Source organism: Acomys russatus, chromosome 23, assembly GCF_903995435.1.
Source record: "Acomys russatus chromosome 23, mAcoRus1.1, whole genome shotgun sequence".
Lineage (NCBI taxonomy): Eukaryota > Metazoa > Chordata > Mammalia > Rodentia > Muridae > Acomys > Acomys russatus.
The window spans coordinates 52875037-52897046 of NC_067159.1; the positions used below are offsets into that span (position 1 = coordinate 52875037).

The 22010-nt window shown below is 37.4% G+C and overlaps 2 protein-coding genes across 17 annotated transcripts in view; one reads left to right on the forward strand and one right to left on the reverse strand.

Annotated features, from left to right (window-relative positions):
- Positions 1 to 7048, forward strand: part of Fubp1 (far upstream element binding protein 1) — a 909332-nt gene extending 902284 nt beyond the window's left edge. For 4 of the 16 annotated variants that reach the window (XR_007832816.1, XR_007832817.1, XR_007832813.1 and 1 more), the window contains 4 exons: positions 1798 to 1943; positions 4440 to 4486; positions 5396 to 5532; positions 6667 to 7046. Coding sequence is in view for 6 of the 16 variants with exons in the window: in XM_051166042.1 (XP_051021999.1) it covers positions 1798 to 1943; positions 4440 to 4486; positions 5396 to 5426 (224 nt within the window). In the remaining 10 variants the exon portion in view is untranslated. Of the gene's footprint in view, positions 1 to 1797; positions 1944 to 2158; positions 3116 to 4439; positions 4487 to 5395; positions 5710 to 6666 lie in introns of those variants that run through there. The other 12 variants (XR_007832808.1, XR_007832810.1, XR_007832809.1 and 9 more) reach the window with 5 other exon arrangements.
- Positions 7049 to 8037: 989 nt separating this feature from the next.
- The window catches only part of Nexn (nexilin F-actin binding protein), a 28267-nt gene continuing 14294 nt past the window's right edge, over positions 8038 to 22010 (reverse strand). The window contains exons 6-13 of the mRNA XM_051165479.1: positions 20429 to 20470; positions 19024 to 19209; positions 18609 to 18779; positions 16330 to 16518; positions 13900 to 14097; positions 12818 to 13039; positions 8741 to 8926; positions 8038 to 8406 (exon numbers count right to left, since the gene is read on the reverse strand). Coding sequence (XP_051021436.1) covers positions 8038 to 8406; positions 8741 to 8926; positions 12818 to 13039; positions 13900 to 14097; positions 16330 to 16518; positions 18609 to 18779; positions 19024 to 19209; positions 20429 to 20470 — 1563 coding nt within the window. The remainder of the gene's footprint in view (positions 8407 to 8740; positions 8927 to 12817; positions 13040 to 13899; positions 14098 to 16329; positions 16519 to 18608; positions 18780 to 19023; positions 19210 to 20428; positions 20471 to 22010) is intronic.

Consider the following 22010-nt stretch of genomic DNA (forward strand, 5'->3'; position numbering starts at 1 on the left):
ACAGTGTTCTGCCTGCACGTACACATGCACGCCAGAAGAGAGCACCAGATCTCATTATAGATGGTTGTGAGCTACCATGTGGTTGCTGGAAATTGATTTCAGGACCTTTGGAAGAGCAGCTAGGCTCTTAACCTCTGAACCATCTCTCTAGCCCAAGTCATATTGCTTTATTAGGGTCCTTATGTTAAACTCCAAAACGTTATTCATGAAATATGAGAGTTTTTAAAATATTGGAAATGTTTTTGCACTACCCAAACAAGTACCATCCCCGCCCCCGCCAATACATTTTAAGGCCTAATGTTTTATTCACATAGCTGGCCTTTACTCTGAGCAGTTTTCTGAATCTATAATATAAAAAAGGTGTCTTACAGAGCTTGGTGTCTATAGTCACATACAACATGTCCTGTATGTGCCCCGTTTCTTTGCTTGTTTTTTCACTTTGGAAATTTTAAAACCTTCAAAAAGTTAGAAAAATTGTACATCAGCCACAAGCTTGGCCAGTGTGTTGAGCCAAATGTTCTTTATCTTATGCTTGGGCCATTACAAAGTAAGTTGCAGATCGTTTTGTCTCAGATGTATTGAATAATACCCTCTGCTCTTAAACTTGTAATGTCCCAGTCAAGAAATTGTCTTTTGTAGTTAACTTGTTTACAAAATCTGTTCAGAATTCTAATATTTGTTGATCTTATTTTTCATTTGATAACTCAGTCGGTCACTCTTCCCAGAAACAAAGCAAAACACTCATTAGAGCTGACTGATTGATCCTTATGTCAATTGCCAGGTGATTTTAATAGAGCTGTACTCTGATATGTCTTAGGTATCGCCCTCACGTGAGTGTGTGTATAGGGGAGGGTGTGCATGAGAGAGAGAATTTTAAGACTAGTAGTATAACAGATGAGCCAAATGGATAAAAGAATAGTGAGCCAGGTATACTGGCTCCATGACCGATTAATCCTAGCATTCAGGAGGCAGAGGCAGGTAGCCAAGCTGGATAGTGAGACCTTTTCTGAGTTTAAGAAAAGGAGCAAAACATAATTTCCTCTCCTTCCTTTCTTGTCAAAGATTATGTCTGAATCTTCCCCTTTATTTAAAGCTATGCATGTTTGGGTTATTTTGTCTTTATTAGTAGTGTGCTGAACTAAAAGACTAAAATTTGTGATTGAGATGAAAAGAAAAGCATATTTTCTGTTTCTTTGTGTGTATACTGCACTTTTTTTTTTTAATATTTTTTTATCTTTATTTATTTATTTATTATTGTGTATACAGTGCAGGTGTACATGCAGGCCAGAAGAAGGCATCAGATCACATTATAGATGGTTGTGAGCCACCATGTGGTTGCTGGGACTTGAACTCAGGACCTCTGGAGGAGCAGTCAGTGCCCTTAACCTCTGAGCCATCTCTCCAGCCCTACTGCACTTTTTTATTCTCTCTCTCTCTTTAAAGCATATTAAAGATAAAAGTAACTGAAGGGGCAGTGAGACACACACATTATCTCAGCACTTGAGAAGTTGGCGAGAGGATTACAGTTCTGAGCCTGCCAGTGCTAAGTGAAACCCTGTGTCAAGATAAACAGAAGAACTATTGACCCTCTATGCCTATCATTACAAACTATACTTAGAGTGGATACAATTTTGTATTACATCTAACAGGGGTTTTTAGATCAACAAGGGCAGACACAATATTATTCAAAGGCTTGGGAGGAATATTACAAGAAGCAAGGTATTGTCTTTACTACAGAAGAGATTCTATGAGAATGTTAATTACAGTTGTGGCAATAAAGTCCCTCTTTTCCTGAAGGTCAAGCAGTTCCTGCTCCTGCTGGGGCTCCACCAGGTGGTCAGCCAGATTATAGTGCAGCCTGGGCTGAGTACTATAGACAGCAAGCAGCATACTATGCCCAAACAAGCCCCCAGGGAATGCCGCAGCATCCTCCAGCACCTCAGGTATAATACACTTGCTACTTTTTGTTTCTGCTCCAACTGTTTTCTGCATGTTTGTATGGGAATATGTTTTACTTTTTACTTGATAAAGTATAATTACATGAGAATGAGATGCGTTAGTGTGCTTGGGGATTTGGTTTTTCTAATAATGCTTTCTGGCATCTGAGTGCTATTTTTATAATGCCTTTGATTTTAAAAAATAAATTTTCTTCCCCCAGGGATTTGCAAATCATGCAAGAAGCCACCATCATTTATATTAACCAGTTTTTCTTTCTTAAAGGATTCACTCCTGAATTAGCTCCATTTAAAGGATTTTCTTTAACTTTTTGTGTATCTCTTATGTATCTCTTCTGCACAGGCCCAATAATAAGAAGTGGACAATACAGTATTTGCTTCATTGTGTGGGGGAAAAAAACCTTTGTTAAATATATGGATGCAGACGACTTGATGAAGATCTTAATTTTGGTTTTGGTTTAAAGTAGTGTTTCCCCCCCTTTTTTTTTTTTTTTTATTTTGAAAATGTACAAAATATCTATCACTACTGATAGGAGGTTAATATTTCTGTGTAGAAATGAAAATTGGTTTGTTTTTAGTCTTTAGTGTAGATGTACACATTCCAGCAAATGTATTTGCAACTATTATGTGGTCGATGCTTTGTGATATAAATGTACTTTTTCAATGTATACTTTCACTTTTAAAATGCCTGTTTTGTGCTTTACAATAAATGATATGAAACCTCCTGTGTCGGTAAGTTGGATATGTGGGTAAAGGATTCAGAATTTCTTAGCAGTGATAAATTAAGATACATATACACAAATATATAAGCTTTCCCCATGAATTACTGAGTTTTTAAATACTGGCATGTTTTTTCCCCCTTGCAGTATAGTGGTAGATTGGAGGATCTTTTCTGTTGTATTTGGCTATTTCAGCACAAGTAATCCTGATATCTTCATTTTTTTCCCCGTCTGTTTGATTAAAATCTGCATGTGTATACAATGATCTTTAGTATACTTCCATTGCATTAACAGTGAAATTTCCTTTTATACATGAGCACTGTTTTCAGACCTGTACTGCTGCTACAACAGTTAACCTTCCTGTTCTTATTTCCAAGACTGTTTCAGCATAACTAATTTTGAACAGTTTTCAGGCAGTGGTTTGAGTAGTTTATAAGAAGCTTTTTGTTTTTTCATGTAAAACAACTCTTTCAATGTGTATATATATATAATAGTGTGTTTCTTTCTAAATTTAGGATAGAAAAGTAATAGAATGTGAAAGTATAGCTACATTGCATCTGCCATTGAAACATTTGGGGTATGAAAACGTTCAAGCCTTTTTGTTTTTTGTTTTTCTTTTCCTTTTTGCAGTATAGATAAGCTTTGTCTTGTAAATGCACAAGTCCAGTCATTGAATCAAATTAATTTTTGTGTACTTGAATCATTTTATTACTCTTTAACATTCATGCTGAAGTTCTGATATTTTGTTGAAAAACCATTGTTTTACTCTGCATATTTGTTGGCTCTTTGCATATTAATATATTAGACTACATGCAAATACAGTCTGTCTTGCCATTGTCTGTTGAAGTGCAGGTTTGATCCAGCCAGTATAGAACTAGCTCTGTAGGGGTGAGGAGGACTGTGCTGTGTATCATCCTTGATTGTGTTCCTTCAAGGAGCATTGCACTGTAAGTACATCAGAATGACAAATTGATTAACTGCAACAGTATCTTTTTGTCGATGTTCCACATAATGCAATTGCTATATTTTGTGTGACTATTATGTTGGAATACAGTGCTGATATCATTGGAAATGATAACTGCCTCTTAACATAGAATAATACATAGTTCTGTATTTTTTTTAAAGTGAGCTTAATGGGTAAGTATTTTTGATATGCTTTAGCTAATAGCTAAAGAAAATTGATCATTAACAAAGTTGAATAGTACTACTGGTGCTCCTAAAATGCTGTTTTTCAGTGTAAAATATGCATAACTTTTATAGTGATATGAAAAAATTTAAATGTGTAAGGCAGGGGTGGTTTTCAGTTTGCAAATTATAAGCAATGTAGCACTTAACACCTTTTCATAAATATGTCAGTTCTATCATCCATGGGGAGCACCATTTGTAAGAGGGCAAATGTTGCAATTATAGGGCAGAAAAACAGTACAGCTCATTGTGGGTGTTTTGAAATGTTTTTGCTTGTTTATGTAACTTAGAGTGACTTCCCTTAGTATTATTTAGATCTAGATACGTAGTTCTAGCTTGAAGTTTAATAGTTAAGGAGTTATGTGTTAAGATCCTAAGTGTAGGGTATTGACATGAACAATTCCAGTATTTGCATGATGTTGCATAGATGACCTAGGAAAGTGGTGCATTTAGTAATTAAACTGAAGGAAATAGTTGGATTCAGTATCATAATTCACAAATTGGAGGCTGTTGATTTTGATTCGTTTAAAGTTTAAAATCTTTATTAATTGCAAACAGTGCAATTATTTATACTTCACAGTGCCTTCCCAGACCTTCCACCTTAGGTTCTGCTGCAAAAAGCAACAGGTAAGCACAACCTAAGGACATATATATATATAAATATTTCAGTACATTAATGTTGTCCCTGTGAGATTTTTGTGGTTGTGTACTCAGAAGCAATCTGCTACTGCTTCCCCAAATGTTATTTTGTTATTTATGCTACCAGTCTAGTGGAAAGTCTGTTAAGTTGTTCAAACAACAGTTTGCAATTTTGGGTAATGGTTTTAATTTTAATTTTTTTTTTTTTTTTATTAAAATAAAACAAGTAGATTGCTGCTATAACTGAAAAAACATCCAAATCTTTTTGTATTTACCCACCCACCCCAAGTTATAGAAATGTTGCAGTAAAAACAATTAAATAGTTAAGGTGTAGGAATCATTTTGTCAGAAATTTCAACAGCCTTCACAGCTTGTTTGTATAAATGATAGGACATTTTCTTTGCCCTCCATACCTTATGGGCTTTTTGATTTTGTTCTTTTTCCTCCTTTATTATTATTGCTTTAAAGTATAGTAGTTCAGTAGGAACGAACGTTTGGAGTCAGTTTCGTAGACAGTTCTGTTTTCATGACTTGTATTTGCTGACAAGGAAGAGTAAGGAATACTGGCAGTAAGTTTTGAGAAAAGGCATGTGCATCAGTGAAATGTTAACTGTATAACAAATAACCATTCATAATCTGCATAACCAATAGTTTCTGATTTATAATATTTTAATAACTTACGCTGCATTTATTTTTGCCAGTTTAAAATGATTGTGTTCTTAGGAATGATGTTTTTAACTAGTACATATTTTGAGTTAAATGATTGTCTTAAAGCAGCACCATTATCAGTTTTGTTTTTATTCATTTTCTAAAATGTGCTGATCCTATTAAAAACTCCTGCTTATCTTTACAACAAAGAAAAATATTCAAAAATACTGCCTTCATTTTCACACACAGTGCTGAAGATGCTGCAAGCACCAAATCATAGCTCATAAAATCAGGTCCTGAGATAGTTACCCATAAAGAGGAATCCTTTGAGTGTATGCCATTGGTGAGCCGATGAGCATGGACCATAGAAGGGCTCAATGTAGAAGGTAAAATTGGCAAATCATAATTGAGAAATATGAAATGTGTTCCCATACATAATATGGTATAGGGTATAATGTACCTGCTCTTGATCACTTTTCATTTTAAAGTGCTATTCACTTAAATGTTCCATAAACTGTTAAGTTTAAGTTATATGGTTATTGCAGCAGTGTGTGGGTGTGGGTGTGTGGGTGTGTGTGAGGGGGGGTTGTGGGGGGAGAGAAAGAGAGATGGGTCAGGTCAGTATGAATCATCTTTAGAGTCTGTCAGGTGTCGATTGGTTGTAGTTGGTGTTTGGAAATCTGGGTGAATGCTTATAGATGCTGAGCACTGTCTTGTGAGAGCTTTCAATTCATTACCTTCACTGGTACTGTAAGCATTTTAAACCTTTAAGTAAATGAAAAACAGAAAAGGTGAGCCAGTTGATTTGAATGCAGCAGGTTTTAAGGGTGGTAGAAAATTGAATGGTTTAGATTGAAAGTAAACTCATTTAATGAAAAGTTTACAGATTTTTAAAATGACATACATGTTAGTTTAGTGATATGTAGAATTCTTTGCTTTGATGTTTGTTTCAGAAATGCGTATACTTCTGGGTTTTTTTGTTTTGTTTTTTAGTAGTAAGAGTAATTTTTAATATTAAAGCCAGTAATTTGATACTAGGTGTAAAGTATATTCTTAAATATATTGGTAGTTAATTCATTAAAGTGAGTTTAGATAGGCGTAGCTAGTGGTCTCAAGCGAAGTTTTTGTTCACTTGACTGCTTTGCCATTACAAACAGTTCTTCCTGAATATAGTTACAGGTAGTCTAGAATATTGATGTAGAAATAACTGATGATCACTGGAGATGATCTCATTTTTAGTTCTGCAAATTCTGCCTGGCTTTAAAATGCATTTTCATAATACTTAGAAATAATTTGACTGAAAATAACCCTCTTTGTTTGGTTATTGACTGTCAGTCAGCCAGCCAACTTTTAATATAACTATAATTGAGGAATTTCTAAATAAGTGCTTTTAAAGAGCAAATCCCATGGTTTTTATTTTCTTCGGTGATACCCTAAAGAAACTCAATGTATTTGCAAATATATATATTTTCTTATGCATGCTCGATGCATTTTCGTCCTGAGAAAAGTGTTCTCTACAGAAACTACCCGTGTGTTAAAAGAAGATTGGCTTAAAATGGCTACTGTGATGGGAACAGTGTCTTAGGGAGATGCAGCTTGGACTTGAGGTAAATTGAATACTTTACAAACTGGTTTAGAGTTTTGCTTTAATGACATTGTATGTAAAAGGGCACGTGATTGTTGTAATTTTGTATTCCTTATGGTTTCCTTAAAAAAATAAATGTACAGTGATTATTATTATAAGAGAGTGCTTTTGTCTTTTGTGTCTTTGATATGTATACTGAGTAAAACATTTCCTCTTTACTCCTGTCATTAAAGATATACTGTGAGAAAAGTATTGGTGGTTTTGCCTTTTTAATTCTAATGATAAGTTCTTTAAATTTTAAAAAGGGTAGATATCTAAGTAAGGAAGTGGACTTTTCATGCACAGGTAACCTTCTTATGGTTTCACAAATTACTACCCACTATTAGAACATGATAGCTCATTATTGTTATGAGACAGGGCCTTGCTATAGTTCTGATTGTCCTGGAACTCAGAGATCCACCTAACTGCCTCTGTCTTCCCAAGTGCTGGGACAATACTATACTTGTCATTTACAGACTTATTTTTAAAGCCAGAATTTCAGATTTAAAAAAAATTTTTTTCTAAATCTAATCCTCTTAGGCCCTGAAACCTTCAACTATGTTAAAGAAAATACTTGCTCAAGTTTGTTCATATTAAAATTAAACCGTTTGTTCGGGCAGGTCATACTTAAGTTTAAGTGTGGTCATTCTGCACATTTGAAAAATACATGATAGATACTCATTATACTGGAAAACTGCATAGGCATTGGTTTCTGTCAAATTTAATTTAGAGGTAGTTTCTCAAATCCTACTTGGGTTTTTCTTCTCAGTGTCCCTCCTTTTTCGTGAAAAGAATCATTCTCCTTTGTTAGTATGTCCACTTCAGGAAGACTTGGATCTACAATTATGCACTCCAGAGAAAAACTGATCCGTTCCAATTTTATTTTCATTTCTGTATTCATGCAAACAGTGTATACTTTAAGCATAATAGCTATAAATATGAAGAATACAAAGCTTTTGTTTCAGGTTCTAACAGAATGAGTACATTTCCCTTCCCTGTTAACTACATGTTGACTTTGTACAGCATGGTAATAACCCTGATGTGCACTAGGAAAGGCATTCTTTAGATGAGCTCCTAGTTTGAAGATTTGGGGAAATGTATTAAGATAATATAGTGGCACTTCTGGTCTCCTTTTTGGCCCCTCCAGAGTTGTAGAGAGAGTTCCAAGGAAAGAAGGAAGCCTAGTAGTCGTCCACTAAAAAAGAGAAGAAGGAAGAATGATATTTTTTCCTATTTATTTCCTAATAAAACAAAGGATCAAAGCCAATTAATTCTTACTTTCAATGGTAAGAATACAGGTACTTGCTGCAGAGCCTTTGTTGTTGACTGCTTTACACATATATTCTCCTCCATCTTCTGGGAACGTTTCTGGTAAATAGAGGCAGTAAGTTTCACCTCTTTCAATGTATTGATAGTCTTCTCCGTCCTGCAGTATTTCTCCTTCAAACCACCATGTAATTTCTGGCTTGGGCTCCCCTGTTACTTTAACAGTAAATCTGACTGGCTCACTGTCTACAACTGAGGTGTTTCTTAGAGGCTTTTTGAACCATGGCGCTCCTGATCTGGTTTGCTCTTCATCTTCAGTAGTGGATCCATTAACGATGCTACCATCATCTTCCTCCTCGTCTTCTCTTTTCTATATTAAAATAAGTGCATTATCAAGTTGGCATTTTAATAAAAGATAAAGTTAGGGATATAGCTGATTGTTAGAACATTTGGCTAGTGCATAGGAGGGAGCATGCTTACTATACCATTATCTAAACCATTCCAGTGGCTTGAGAGCTGGGACTTATTTGTTACATATACAGATGGTTGTGAGCCACCATGTGGTTGCTGGGAATTGAACTCAGAACCTCTGGAAGAGCAGACAGTGCTCTTAACGACTGAGCCATCTCTCTAGCCCGACACATTTCTTAATTGCTTAACTCAAACTTGTTTAGAGTACCACCTCCGTTTATGTAGGTGCATACCTTCTGTAATGCTGCATCAATTTCTTTCTGTTCAAACTGCATCCGTAGTAACTTTTGCTCTTCAATTCTCCTTTGTTCTTCTTCTTCTCTTGCTTTAGCCATTTGTTCAAATCTGGCTTTCATGTTCACTTTGTGAGTAAAGGGAGATTCGCTTTTTTTTGCAGGCTTTACATCAACATCATCTTCCTTTAAAAAAAAAAAAGAATGTTGCTTGCCAAGAATTTATATGTTAATGGTTCAGTAATTTACAGGCACAAAATATTTAACGTGGTTGGTTTGCTTTGTGATATTCAGAAAAGTGAGATAAGGTGTCTTACTGACTCCTAGCCTGCTGTGCCCGACTCACTTAGTATTTCATTTAATAGTGCAAATTGGTTTTTAAAAAAAAAAGTTCTTGGACATTTTTATGCACACCTTCATATAGTGACAACTTTAAAAACAAATTTGGTTTCTTGACACACAGTTTCTCCATATAACAGGCTTGGCTTTATAGACCAGGTGGGCCTCAAGCTCACTTATCCACCTGCACCTGCCTCCCAAGTGCCATGTACCACCATGTCCAGGAAACATGAGTAGTGTGGCTAAGAAATACTTAGGGTTTGTCTATTCTGTTGCATCTGGAGACTTTAGAAATGAAGTCATGCAAATAATGGTCAGATGACAGGGAATGATACATAAGGAAGTGGAGAGGCATCTGGAATATGGGGAACTATCTGTGGTGTGTTAGTCTCTTCAAGGGTGAACTTTGAAACTATTGAAAGCTGTATGGGTCTAGGAAGAGATCAATTAAGTGGTAAATTACTAATCTTTGATACAGTGGAATTAACAAAGTGTGTGGGACTGTTGTGCCTGCAGGCTGTGTATGCACTGTCTATGGAAGCTAGAGAAAGCGTATCATTCTTGGAACTGGACTTACAGATGGTTGTGAGCTGCTGTGTGGGTGCCTGGAAGAGAACCCGTGTCCTGCAAGAAAGCCAAACTAGGCACATAACTGCCAACGGAACTACATCATGGCCATAAACTATTAGTCTCTGAAAAAAGCTCACCATTTATGTTAGCATAGTACTATGGGGGATTTGATGTGTGTTTGTATGTGTGAAACAAGCTGTAGATTAATTACCTTTATAGAAAATCTTGGCTTATGGGCATTTACATGCTTTGATTACTCACAGTTATATTTAGGAAGATCCAGAACGTGAAATAATTAGGTACCTACCTGATGAGTGCAGTGTGTGTGTTTTGTTTATTTACCTTCAAATGATGACCTGCCAGTAATGCTGTGGTTTATTGTTATAGAAAAATACATGTTCTATGACTAGAGCTGTAGCTTTGCTGGTAGTGTGTCTGCCTAGTGTGCACAGGGCCATTAATGTGATCCCAGCACCCCAGAAGTGGAAGTGAGGGCAGTCAAGTCCAACCTGTGCTGTGAGACCTAGTACTTTTGATGGTGGCTTGCTCCCAATACCACAAATCTTTCCAAATATGTAAGAGAACACTTAAGCCACTACACCAACTATTATTCTAACTGAATCCTATTAGGATATATAGTAGCACAAAACCTTGTGCAAATTCATTACTTCCCATAGCTTCCTCAAAACTACATTTAGAAAATGAGAGGTTTAGCTGGGTGTTGGTACATACCTTTAGTCCCAGCACCTGGGAGACAAAAGCAGACAGATCTGAGTTTGAGGACAGCCAGGGCTACACAGCCCAAATTGAAACGCATAAGGAAGAAAAGGGCTTGACTAATAAAAAAAATTGCTCCTGACCTAACGGAAACATTTAAAACATTGATGTTATCTTTTCTAGAACCTTTGGGCTGTTCTGGAAAGTAAAGTCATGTTGTAAATGGAATGAGTGTCATAGGGGCTGATAATATTGCTAACAGCATACTAAAGAAGACAGTGACTCTTGGGACACAGTAGAGCATTAGGAAATCAGGTTAGAGCCGGGCATGGTGGCACATCTTTAATCCCAGCACTTGGGAGGCAGGGGCAGGCGGATCGCTGTGAGTTCGAGGCCGGCCTGGTTTACAAAGTTAGTCCAGGACAGCCAAGGCTACACAGAGAAACCCTGTTTCGAAAAAAAAAAAAAAAAAGGAAAAAAATTTCAGGTTAGGCTGAGAGCATGGCTTTATTGGTAGAGTGTCTAGCATACATGAGGCCTCACATGTGACTTTTAGCATCATATCTGCATGTGGAATTAGTTAAATAGGCGATATAAAGTATTACATGAGTGGATATTGGATTCTCTTGATTTCTGAGACAGGGTTTCTCTTAACTGTTCTCGAACTCTGGCCCAGGCTGGCCCTAAGCTCAGATCCACCTGCCTTTGCCCATGAAGTGCTGGAATTAAAGTAGTGCATCACCACCACCCAGCTGGACATTGGAGTCTTTGATCGAAGGTTACACAGGTTATTTGGACCTTGAAATCTAGAATCTTAATAATTGTGAATACACTTGATTCTCAGCCCCCACCCCAAGACAAGATCTCACTGTATACCAGGCTAGCATTAAGATCATAAATCTGGGGTGTGGTGGCTTGTGCCTTTGGTCCCAGCACTTGGAAGACAGAGGCAGGTGGATTGTTGTAGATTTGAGGACAGCCAGGGCTATTACACAGAAACCTGTCTTGAAAAGCCAAAAATAAAAGCCGGGCGTGGTGGCGCACGCCTTTAATCCCAGCACTCGGGAGGCAGAGGCAGGCGGATCGCTGTGAGTTCGAGGCCAGCCTGGTCTACAAAGTGAGTCCAGGATGGCCAAGGCTACACAGAGAAACCTTGTCTCGAAAAAACCAAAAAAAAAAAAAAAAAAAAAAGAAAAGCCAAAAATAAAAGATCATACATAAATCTGCCTCTGCCTCCAGGAGGGGAAGTCTAGCCTTGGAAGTTGTAAAACTTTACCTAAAGTTTTTTGTTTTGTTTTTAAAGATTTATTATGTACAATGTTCTGCCTGCATGTAACGTGCACACCAAAGGACACCAGATCTCATTATAGATGGTTATGAGCCACACCATGTGGTTGCTCGGAATTGAAATCAGGACCTCTGGAAGAGCAGACAGTACTTTTAACCACTGAGCCATCTCTTCAGCAACCCCTCCCCAAAAGGTTTTTGTTTTGTTTTTTTAAGTTCTTAATGATATTTGACCCAGGGTGGGTAGAAGGGACTTACATCATTCACTGGAAACAGCTGACATCCTGATCTCTCTCATACATCAAACATGCCTGTTTTATTCTTACAGATTTTACATGCTTACCTTTAACAAAAGAGCAACTACATATTGGTTGAGCTGTTCGCTTGATAGATGAGGGCTTTAAGATATGGTCTCCTGGAGGCAGACTATCCTTGACCTCATCCTGCCTTTCTCCAGTCATTAGCCAGTTTGAACTTTACTTTCTGTGATGTTTAAAAGTTCAGTTTTGAGGGCTGGAGAGATAGCTCAGGAGTTAAGAGCACTAGGTGCTCTTCCAGAGGAGGACCCAGAATCAGTCACCAGATAGCTCACAACTAACTCCAATTCCACAGGATCTGACTCCCCCAGACAGGCAGATGCAGGCAAAATAATCAATGTACATAAAATTAACTTATTTTTTAAAGTTGAGATTTAACCCATCATGTGACCAGTAAAATACTAGTGTTCTCCAGTTAATAGCTGGTTTCTGTGGTGATGGTGGTGGTGGTCATCGTCAGTGATAAAGAGCCATACCTGTTAACTTGATGCTGAAATGCCTTAGCCCTCCAGACCTCCCAGGTACACTATGGCCACTGTAATATAATGGCAGTAGATACTGTACAGCACAGTTGGTGGTTTTCAGACACACCCCTACTCACTCTTGTGTCCCTAGGACAACTTGCCTGTCACTTAGCTTGATTTGCTTATTTCTAGGTTTTATTGGCTGTCATTACATTTTTTTCCCCTCCATTCTATACCCTATCCATTCCCACCTCCCTGGCCTTTTGCTGTTTAGTTTCCACATTATTACATATAACAAACTGTTATATTATTACAATAACAAACTGTAAATGCTAAGACTTATTTTTAAGTTGAGTGTTATAACAAATAGAACAGTAGTGTACCTCATGGAAGTTTTCTGCTTCTCGTTCTTTAATTTCAAGGTCAATTGCTCTCCTTTTTGCTCGCTCTTCTTCTATCTTTTTCTGTATTTCTTTTTCAGACAACTGTCCAATTTTTTCAAACTTGCTTTTTAGATTTTTAGCTTGAATAGAGCCACTTCTTCTTAATTTGATTAATTCTTCATATTCTCTACTCAATCCAAAAGTTTCGCTTTCTTCTTCTTCCTTCAAAAGTTTAAGATTTCTGTATATTGAGTATCAGGAAATTACAGTGGATGTTAAAAGATAACCAAGCATGTGCCTGGAAGCCACAGGACAGATGGAATCCTATATGTACTGTGTAAGAGTTTTATTTCTGGGCTTGAAGAGATGCCTTCATAGTTAAGACCACTGGCTAATCTTTCAGAGTTATTTGGGTCCAGCTTCTGGCCTCCACTGACACTGCTTGTTCATGATGCCAGACATACATACAGGCAAGACATCCATATACAAAATAAATCTTAAGTATTTAAAAAATGTCCTTATTAAGAACTTAAACCTTTCATATAAAGGAAGCCTTGTATTGATAGCCTCAAAACTGTTGTGCTTTGGACCCACAATTAAATACAATATTGGCTACTTTTTAAAAATATATAGATTTTACAGTTTTACATGTGTAAATGGTTAGCTTGCGTGATGTGTGTATGCTACATGCATGGGCTGTATAGGTCAAACTAGGACATCAGATTCCCTAGAATTGAAATTAATAGATGGTTGTGATCAACCCTGTGTGTGCTGGGGATTGAATCTCAGTCCTTTGGAAGAGTAGCTTTACTGTCATTGTGTCAGGAAACCATTACCTTCAAGGCTCACACAAAAGAAACAATTTAGTTACAGCAAATCACTAAAAGGACCTTAAAGTGAGTTTTCAGTTTTGTGTCTGGCAACATTCCTAGCTACACTCTTACCAGCTCAGACACACACACCTATGGTAGCCTATACTAAGTATACATATCATAAAAGTAGGTCTGATATCCTCATGTACTTAGTAACACATGAAGCAAGACACCCAGTGTATCTCTCAAGTGGATATTAGTACACCTTACCTTTCCCATTTCTTGTCTCAGTTGCTCAAATTCCTGTTTCTCCATTTCTAGTTTATGCCTTCGTTCTTCCTCTGTTCGTCGTCTTTCTTCTTCCATTTTTTGTTTTAATAGCTCTTCAAAATTAATTTCCAGTTTTCCAGGCATTAGAGTTTCTTGAAAGACTGTTTTGTACATCTCTGGGCAACTATCATCTAATACCTGTTTAAAATAAACATTTCATTTTTTCCCACAATTGTGTATACTAAAAAAGTAATATTTACAGATTTCTTGAATAAAAGTGTTGACCTAAAAATTCAGAGGTAATAAACGTTCATAACTCAAATCACTGAATAAAGAGGCATTATAAGAAATGTAAGGTTATCTGTGGTATGGGAGGATGATAACCATCTACATCTATTCTCTTGAACAAAAAAAATACTCGTTTTATGTACACAATGAATCATTTGAATTAGAAATTGATGTTCTTTAATAATACTGACATTTTTATTGGATTGAAGTGCATCTCCAATTCTGGTCACAAAAGTACATTTCAGTTAAAGCGTAGTCTTAATCAGTTACATCTGGATCATCATCTTTTATCAGGAAAAAAAATGGCCATAATTGTGTTGTCCAGAAGTTTTGTTGCCAAGATGTTTTAAAGAAATAATAGTTCAAGCGTGGCATGGGGGTGCATGCCTGTAATCCAGCACTTGGAAGGCAGAGACTGGTGGATCACTGTGAGTTCAAGGCCAGCCTGGTCTACAAAGTGAGCTCCAGGACAGCCAAGGCTACACAGAGAAACCCTGTCTTGAAGAAAAAGAAGGAAAGAAAGAATAGTTGATACACTTTTAGAACTGCCGGGCCAGGTTATAGATACATAAATTTAGCTAACTCTGTAGCCTTATAAAATAGCATAGGATTAATACCCTTGGTTTACACATGAAGAACGGATTGAAAAATAACTTTTACAAAGTCAACAGAAATACCAGGTACCAAAACCAGAAGGCAAGCTTCAGAGTATTTCCAATAAGATTACAAATAATGCCGTACATTATTTATACATATAGGCAAGTGGTATAGTGAGACCTGTTTATATGCTATAAGAAATTAGAAATGTGAATAACACTGCTTTTTATAGTTTTGTAAATGGATATGAATAAGTTTGATTGTGACCTTGGGCAAGCCACTTACCTCTCTGAGCCTTCTACTGACAACTTTCCTAACAGTTCTCAAAGGGTTAAATGGAGCTTGGGAATGCGCAGTGGGCTTAATTTCTAATGTTTATCTGTCTCATTTAGTGCCGGTAGGGAGGGGGACATGCAGGGTCAGGAGAGATTTTTCAGGAGTCAGTTCTCTTCTTCCCATGCTGTTGTCTAGGACTGAAATCAGTCATCGGGCTTAGTGGTGTCTTTACCCTGCTGAGTGGTCTTCCCAGTCCCCAATAACAGTTTTCTTATACTATCCTGTCCTGAATACAAGCAATCTCAAAATTTTTACAAACTTCGTTTGTAAGCTGTTGATGTCAGATACATTTTACCATGAAACAATTTAATTTTGTTTTTCTGTCTCCTGGAAATAACCCGTTCTATCTTTGATCAGAACTGTGGGCTGCAGGCCAGAAAGCACGCCAATCAGGACGTCATCTCAGGCAAGGAGGAGCAGCAGTGATATGGATTACAGTGTGAAAAAGCCAGAGGGAGTCAGGGGGTTAAACAAATGGGAGTTTATAGCTAGCTAGGCATGAATGAAAATGTGAAGGCATATGGTTCAGGTCCCTGAGTTTCATATTTGAGTGTATGGGCAAATGATTAAACCAGACACTTGGTTAGATTACCCAGGCAGGCACAGATACTATTGTATTTTATCAGAAGCCAATTAAAATGTAAAAAAGGAAAATTTAAAAGTATAAAAAGGATGCAGTGTGTATGTCAAATTGCTTCAAATTGGGTGATCAGATAGCCATTCTACAAACAAACATGGCATGGAAAGTTGAAAGAATGATGGGTATTTTGATGTTAAATAATTACAATTAAATGATGTTAGTCATCTAATATAGATGGGATTAAAATGGCAGGAATAAAGGAGAAAAAGGACAGCAGAGAAAAGGATGGAAGGAAACTAGGAGGATATTCTTTTTCTTTTTTTAAGTATTTACTATGTATACAGTGTTCTGTCCGCATGTGCACCTGCAGGCCAGAAGAGGGCATCAGATCACATTATAGATGGTTATGAGCCACCATGTGGTTGCTGGGAATTGAATTCAAAACCTCTGGAAGAGCAGCCAGTTCTCTTAACCTCTGAGCCATCTCTCCAGCCCCTCTATTTCCTTGTTCTTGATAGTCAGATCTGGTCACCTTTCCAGACAAGAATGATAGTTTCCAACCTTTTTTTGCCAGGTATGGCTCTGATAACCAGATGTGAGTGCTTCTCAGGTTAATCATTCCGTCTTACCAGGCTTCTCCGTGCTTCAGCAAATGCTGCCTTCTCTTCCTCTATTCTCCTTCGGGCCTCCTCCTCTGCTTTTCTTTTTTCATCTTGCCTCCTTTGCCTTTCTATTTCCTCAAAACTGAGTTTGAGTTTTCCAGGGCGGTACTCTTTAAAAACTGTTTCTGTATCTTGGCTTTCATCCTCTTCATTTACCTAATAAAGAGACTATTCATTACTAAAGATTCAGAATCACTAGCACAGGAATAGATCGGTAGAAGAGCAGAGTTAGCAACTGTAGAGTATCTCAAAGCTCCCAGAATAGTTTAATTATTTATTACTTTCTAAGACAGGGTCTCCCTAAAATAGTCCTGGCTGTCTTGGAACTCACTGTGTAGATCCGGCTGGTCTTGAACTCACTGAGATCCAACTGCCTCTGCCTCCCAAGAGCTGGGATTAAAGGCCACCATGCCTGGCCAAATCCTCATCCTTTTTAATGTCCTATATGATAAAATAATCAAATATGGAGAAGTTACAAATAAAAACAGACTCACAGCTGGGCATGGTGGCACACACCTTTAATGCCAGCACTTAGGCAGGTGGATCGCTGTTGAGTTTGAGACCAGCCTGGTCTACAAAGTAAGTCTACAACAGCCAAGGATACACAGAAAAGCCCTGTCTCGAAAACCAAAAAACAAAGACTGTCTCAAAAACAAAAACAAAGGCCTGGCATAGTGGAGCATGCCTTTAATCCAAGAGCTAGGGAAGCAGAGGCAGGCAGATAGATCTCTTGAGTTCAAAGCCAGCCTGGTCTATAGAATGAGTTTAGGATAGCCAGGGCTACACAGAGAAACCCTGTCTAATAAAACAAAAAACGTAATATCTGCATACTTTAATATAACTGGTAAGCAACCTAATTATTAAACGGTTTCAATTAGTATTTAGATGAGCAAATAAATTGTGAAATTAATTTTATAAATACCAGATGACAATCCTCTACTTCATAGGAAAAGCCTTTAAAAAATTTTTTTTTAAGTCAGGTTGTTGATATAGCTCTGGCTATTCTGGAACTATGTAAACTGGGCTGGCCTTGAACTCGAGAACTTCCCTGCCTCTGCCTCCCAAGTGCTGGGATTAAAGGCACACACTACCACACCTGGCAGAAAAATTATGTCACACTTTCCTCAGGCTCAGGGGTGGGTGGGTAGGCGGGCGGGCGTGCGTGCGTGCATGCGTGTGCACATACACCTGAGCTCTAAGTACACGCCATTTAGTTTATGAGAATAGTCAGCATGAGCCCTTTAAAATGTTAGACTCTAAAAGCTTGATACATTTTATTTAATCTTGAGTCTATTTTTATTGAGTCTATTTCCATTTGGTTTTTCGAGACAGGGTTTCTCTGTAACTCTGGCTGCCCTCGAACTCAAGTTGATCCACCTGCCTCTGTCTCTTAAGTGCTGAGACAGTCTTATTATACAGACCATGCTAACATAGAACTCACAGAGACCTGCTTGCCTGCCTCTGCCTCTTAACTGCCTGGAATTAAAGGCGTGTGCCAAAAGTAATTAACATTTTAAACAAATGTCTAGAAAATTCAAATGTTGAGCCACCAATCTTCATATCTTCATTAATGAAAGTTGGTCAAGAAGGTTGTGATAACTTTAAAAATTGTAACTTTGTAAATCCTCAAAATAAGACTGGAATCTGTGCTTCTTTTTATATTAGTAGGATTAAACCTCAGGCTTGTTCATGCTAGGTAAGTGTTCCATCTCCGAGCATATGAGTGCTGCCCAGGTTGGCCTTTAACTCTGACTGAATCTGTAGTCCAGGCCTTGAATGTGTGCTCTTCCTTCCTCACCCTCCTAAGCAGCTGGAATTGTAGACATGTGCTCCTCAAATGAAATTCCTAATTTGACTTTAAAATGCCCTACGACCATATCATTATAAATAGACTGCTTAGCTTATAAAGAGAAAACACACACATTGAGTAGTCTATTTGTATTAATATACAATATTAAAAATATAAAGCATATTGAACAACATACCTCAAACTCAGAGAATGGACAGATTAGTTATATGTGTATGTAGTATACGAATATATATATACAGTTTCAAAACATGCCTTTGGGGCTTGAATAGTGTCAGTGGCAGAGTGCGTGATTGGTGTGCACTAGGCTCTGGGTCCAATCCATAGTACTGTGAAAAAACAATGAAACGAGGCATCCTCATTTAGAGAGACTGGCTTTGAATTTCCAGTGAGCCTCCCGCAGAGCTGATGAGGGCAAGGCTAGCACCCGTGTACTTGCCATGTGCCTCCTGGCTTCCTCAAAGGCACGCCTCTCTTCTTCTAGGCGCCGTCTAGCTTCCTCTTCAGCTTGCTTCTTGCGAGTTTCTTGTCTTTGTCGCTCCAGTTCTTCAAAAGTTGATTTCAGTTTTCCAGGAAAATGTGATTCTTTTTTGGCCTCTGTTTCATCATCCTGTGAAAACAAACTTGTTACCCAGAGAGCAGTTGCTGTTAACTAAACTTTAGATTTGTTCTTGTAAAAATTACCATGATGAGCCGGGCATGGTGGCGCACGCCTTTAATCCCAGCACTCGGGAGGCAGAGGCAGGCGGATCGCTGAGTTCGAGGCCAGCCTGGTCTACAAAGTGAGTCCAGGATGGCCAAGGCTACACAGAGAAACCCTGTCTCAAAAAACCAAAAAAAAAAAAAAAAATTACCATGACGAATGAAAGACACTTGGCTTCTTTGAGAGATCGGCACTCTTCATATCCTGTTTTATCTCCTTCATGATTAAGCCCTTCGTTCCTTTGTTCTTTGTCTGGGTCCTCAGGATTCTTTATTTTTCCAGATATCTTGAATGATTTGGCAGGTACCACTGTTATAAGTAGTGAGTCATCTCCTTCCTATTTTTAAGATAGATAATTAGCATCTATATCCTTAATGAAAATGTAGGTGGTAGGGTACTTCACCTCCATAAGTGGTGAATTACATTGCTGTCAAGGCTATGAAGGACAAAAAAAACTTATTTTTAAGCTAGTTACTATTAAACACATCTTTCTCTGAACTCACTGCATTATTAATGAATTTTACTGAGACCCATTGATGGCAGTTTCAAGAAGCATTCTATGTTTTGGAAAATAGAATTAATATACCTGATTAAATAACATTGCCTGACTCTAGACAGCCTATATATTAATTGTACAAAGGTAATGTGTATATGAGCATATTTCAATTTGATGGTGGATAACTTAAGCATAATCTGCTTCTCTGTCCAAGTTATTCAGTACCCAAGTGATGTACTAACATTCATAATATAGATAAAGCTGTAAAAGCATTTATCTATTAAGGTTTAAAACAAATTCTTAAGAGTTTGTTCTTTTTGTTTTGTTTTGAGACAGAGTCTCTCTATGTAGTTCTGGCTGTCCTAGAACTTGGTATGTAGATCAGACCGGCCTCGAGCTCACAAAGATCCATCTGCCTCTGCCTCTGCCTCTGCCTTCCAAATGCTGGAAATAAAACCCTGCACCACTACACCTGGCTAAAATGCATTCTCTTAACATTGGTTTTTACTACAAATTTATCGTTACCTTTTACTTTTTCAAAAATAAAGATGATAAACTATAATACATCCCCCTAGATTGAAATTTTTCCAATTTTTAACATAATTTTAGGCACACCATCAAATTGGTTGGTTGGATTTTTAACTTTGTTAATTAAGTGGGCTATGCTTTTATGGTTATTGGACCTTCTTTGATGGTAATACACACACCCCTCTACACAGTGTGTGAAAACCAGAATGCAAGCTCTTAGGGACTCTGAGAACAGAAGACAAATAATGAAAAGGAAACTGCCTTTAAAAATGTCAGATGTGAGTTCAGGAAATACATGGTCTTGGAGTGTCCCTAACAGACTCACAGACCCTGTGTTCATGACCCAGCTGTGTAGGCAGAAGCATACTTTTCTTTAAACACTACAGTGTCCAAAAGTGTCAAGTATACTCTTGCCTTTTAAAAACATTCTTAATATATTTATCATCAATAGTGGAATAAAAGCCTCTGCATGTTTTTCTTTGTGAATCAGGTAATTTTCAGTGAATGCTTCATTAAAGGAAACGTCTGTTACCTCTGATGCGGATTCGGTTCCCGAATTGTTTATGTCCTCAATCTATTGAATGAGAATTTCATATCGTTACATTAGATTGAATTTCTGCTTGGTGGTTTTAAACATACAACTGAAGAGGAATTTATCAGTGGCTTCTGGTAAATTTCAAATTTCGACTGTGAATTTACAAGGAACAATTTTTAATTTAGCAGCAATTTAAACTGAAATACACAAAAACGCCCATCCATCCTCTGCCCCTGAGAAAGCAGAAGGAAAATCCATCACAAGCAGTCAAATGGTTATGATGTTATTTCTTATCAAAGATATCTGGCAAAATGTTACTGATAACAATGATAGAGTATGGGAGAAACATCTGCTAGACTAGAAGGGTGGATAATTCTGGTACTTCTAATACTTTCTCGTTGAATTAGGAAAAGGTCGTCATTTCAAGTTGAAGCTCATTTCTCTGAAGATGAAGAAACATTGGGTTAGCTTGATGAGCAGGCTGATACTTTTAGCAAACTGCTGAGAGAAAATAGGTGATTTTTAACAACACAGTGTTTCAGTTTTCAAGAAAAGGAAGCATAAGCAACGGACAAGTAAGAACTGTTGTGAAGTAAAAGTTTAGCCAGGATGACCTCCGTTGAGCCTGAAGTCAGCCTCCCTGTGTGTCAAGTTCCAGGCCTCACGGGGCCACAGGGGGAGACCATGTCAAAAATAAAACAATAAGGTTTAAGATACTTTTTTTTGGTTTGGTTTTGTTTGGTTTGGTTTTTGGTTTTTTGAGACAGGGTTTCTCTGTGTGGCCTTGACTGTCCTGGAACTTGCTCTGTAGACCAGGCTGGCCTCGAACTCAGATCTACCTGCCTCTGCCTCCTAAGTTCTGGGATTAAAGGCGTGCACTACCACCGCCAGACAATACTTTACATTTTAATAATGGATACTTTTTATCAGAGTAATTTTATATTATTAAGGTTAGTTTTTTTAGGATAGTTTGTTTTAATTACAGAATTACTTATTATACTGACTTCCTATATAAATGGTTGCTGTATCATACTAAGTAAAATTTGAATGGCTCTCTGATAAAATTGTTTTTAATGAACAATCAAATTAATTTCTCAATGAAAAGATCCAGAAGATGTGAGAAGCCAGACACTGAGAATACAGGAAAGAGATACAGTTGACTAGGTTGGTTTCTATTTCCTACAACTCTTCCGGGTCACTTCCAGAAGACTTATGGCTTTTATATTTTGTTTTTTTTTGTATTTTGCTTGCTTACGTTTCTGTTGCTGTTGCTTTCTTTTATTTTTCTTCACTTTAAACCATTACAAAGCAACAAAGTAATTGTGCATTTTTTCAGCAAACATGAAAAATGATTAGTTTATTTCAGGGGAGCTATGCTACCAGTATAGTCGAGAACTGATGTTCAGAATTCAGTTAGTGTTGATTGTCACAGGTTACTGTTAAGAACTGTTTCTCAACCTCTTTTTTTCTGTTTTCTTTATATAAAGTAAATGTTTCTTCCCCAGATTTCTTTCCTTGCCTCTTTTCAAGATCCCATCTTCAACCAGTGCCATTGGTGTCTCTAACTGGAAGGACATAA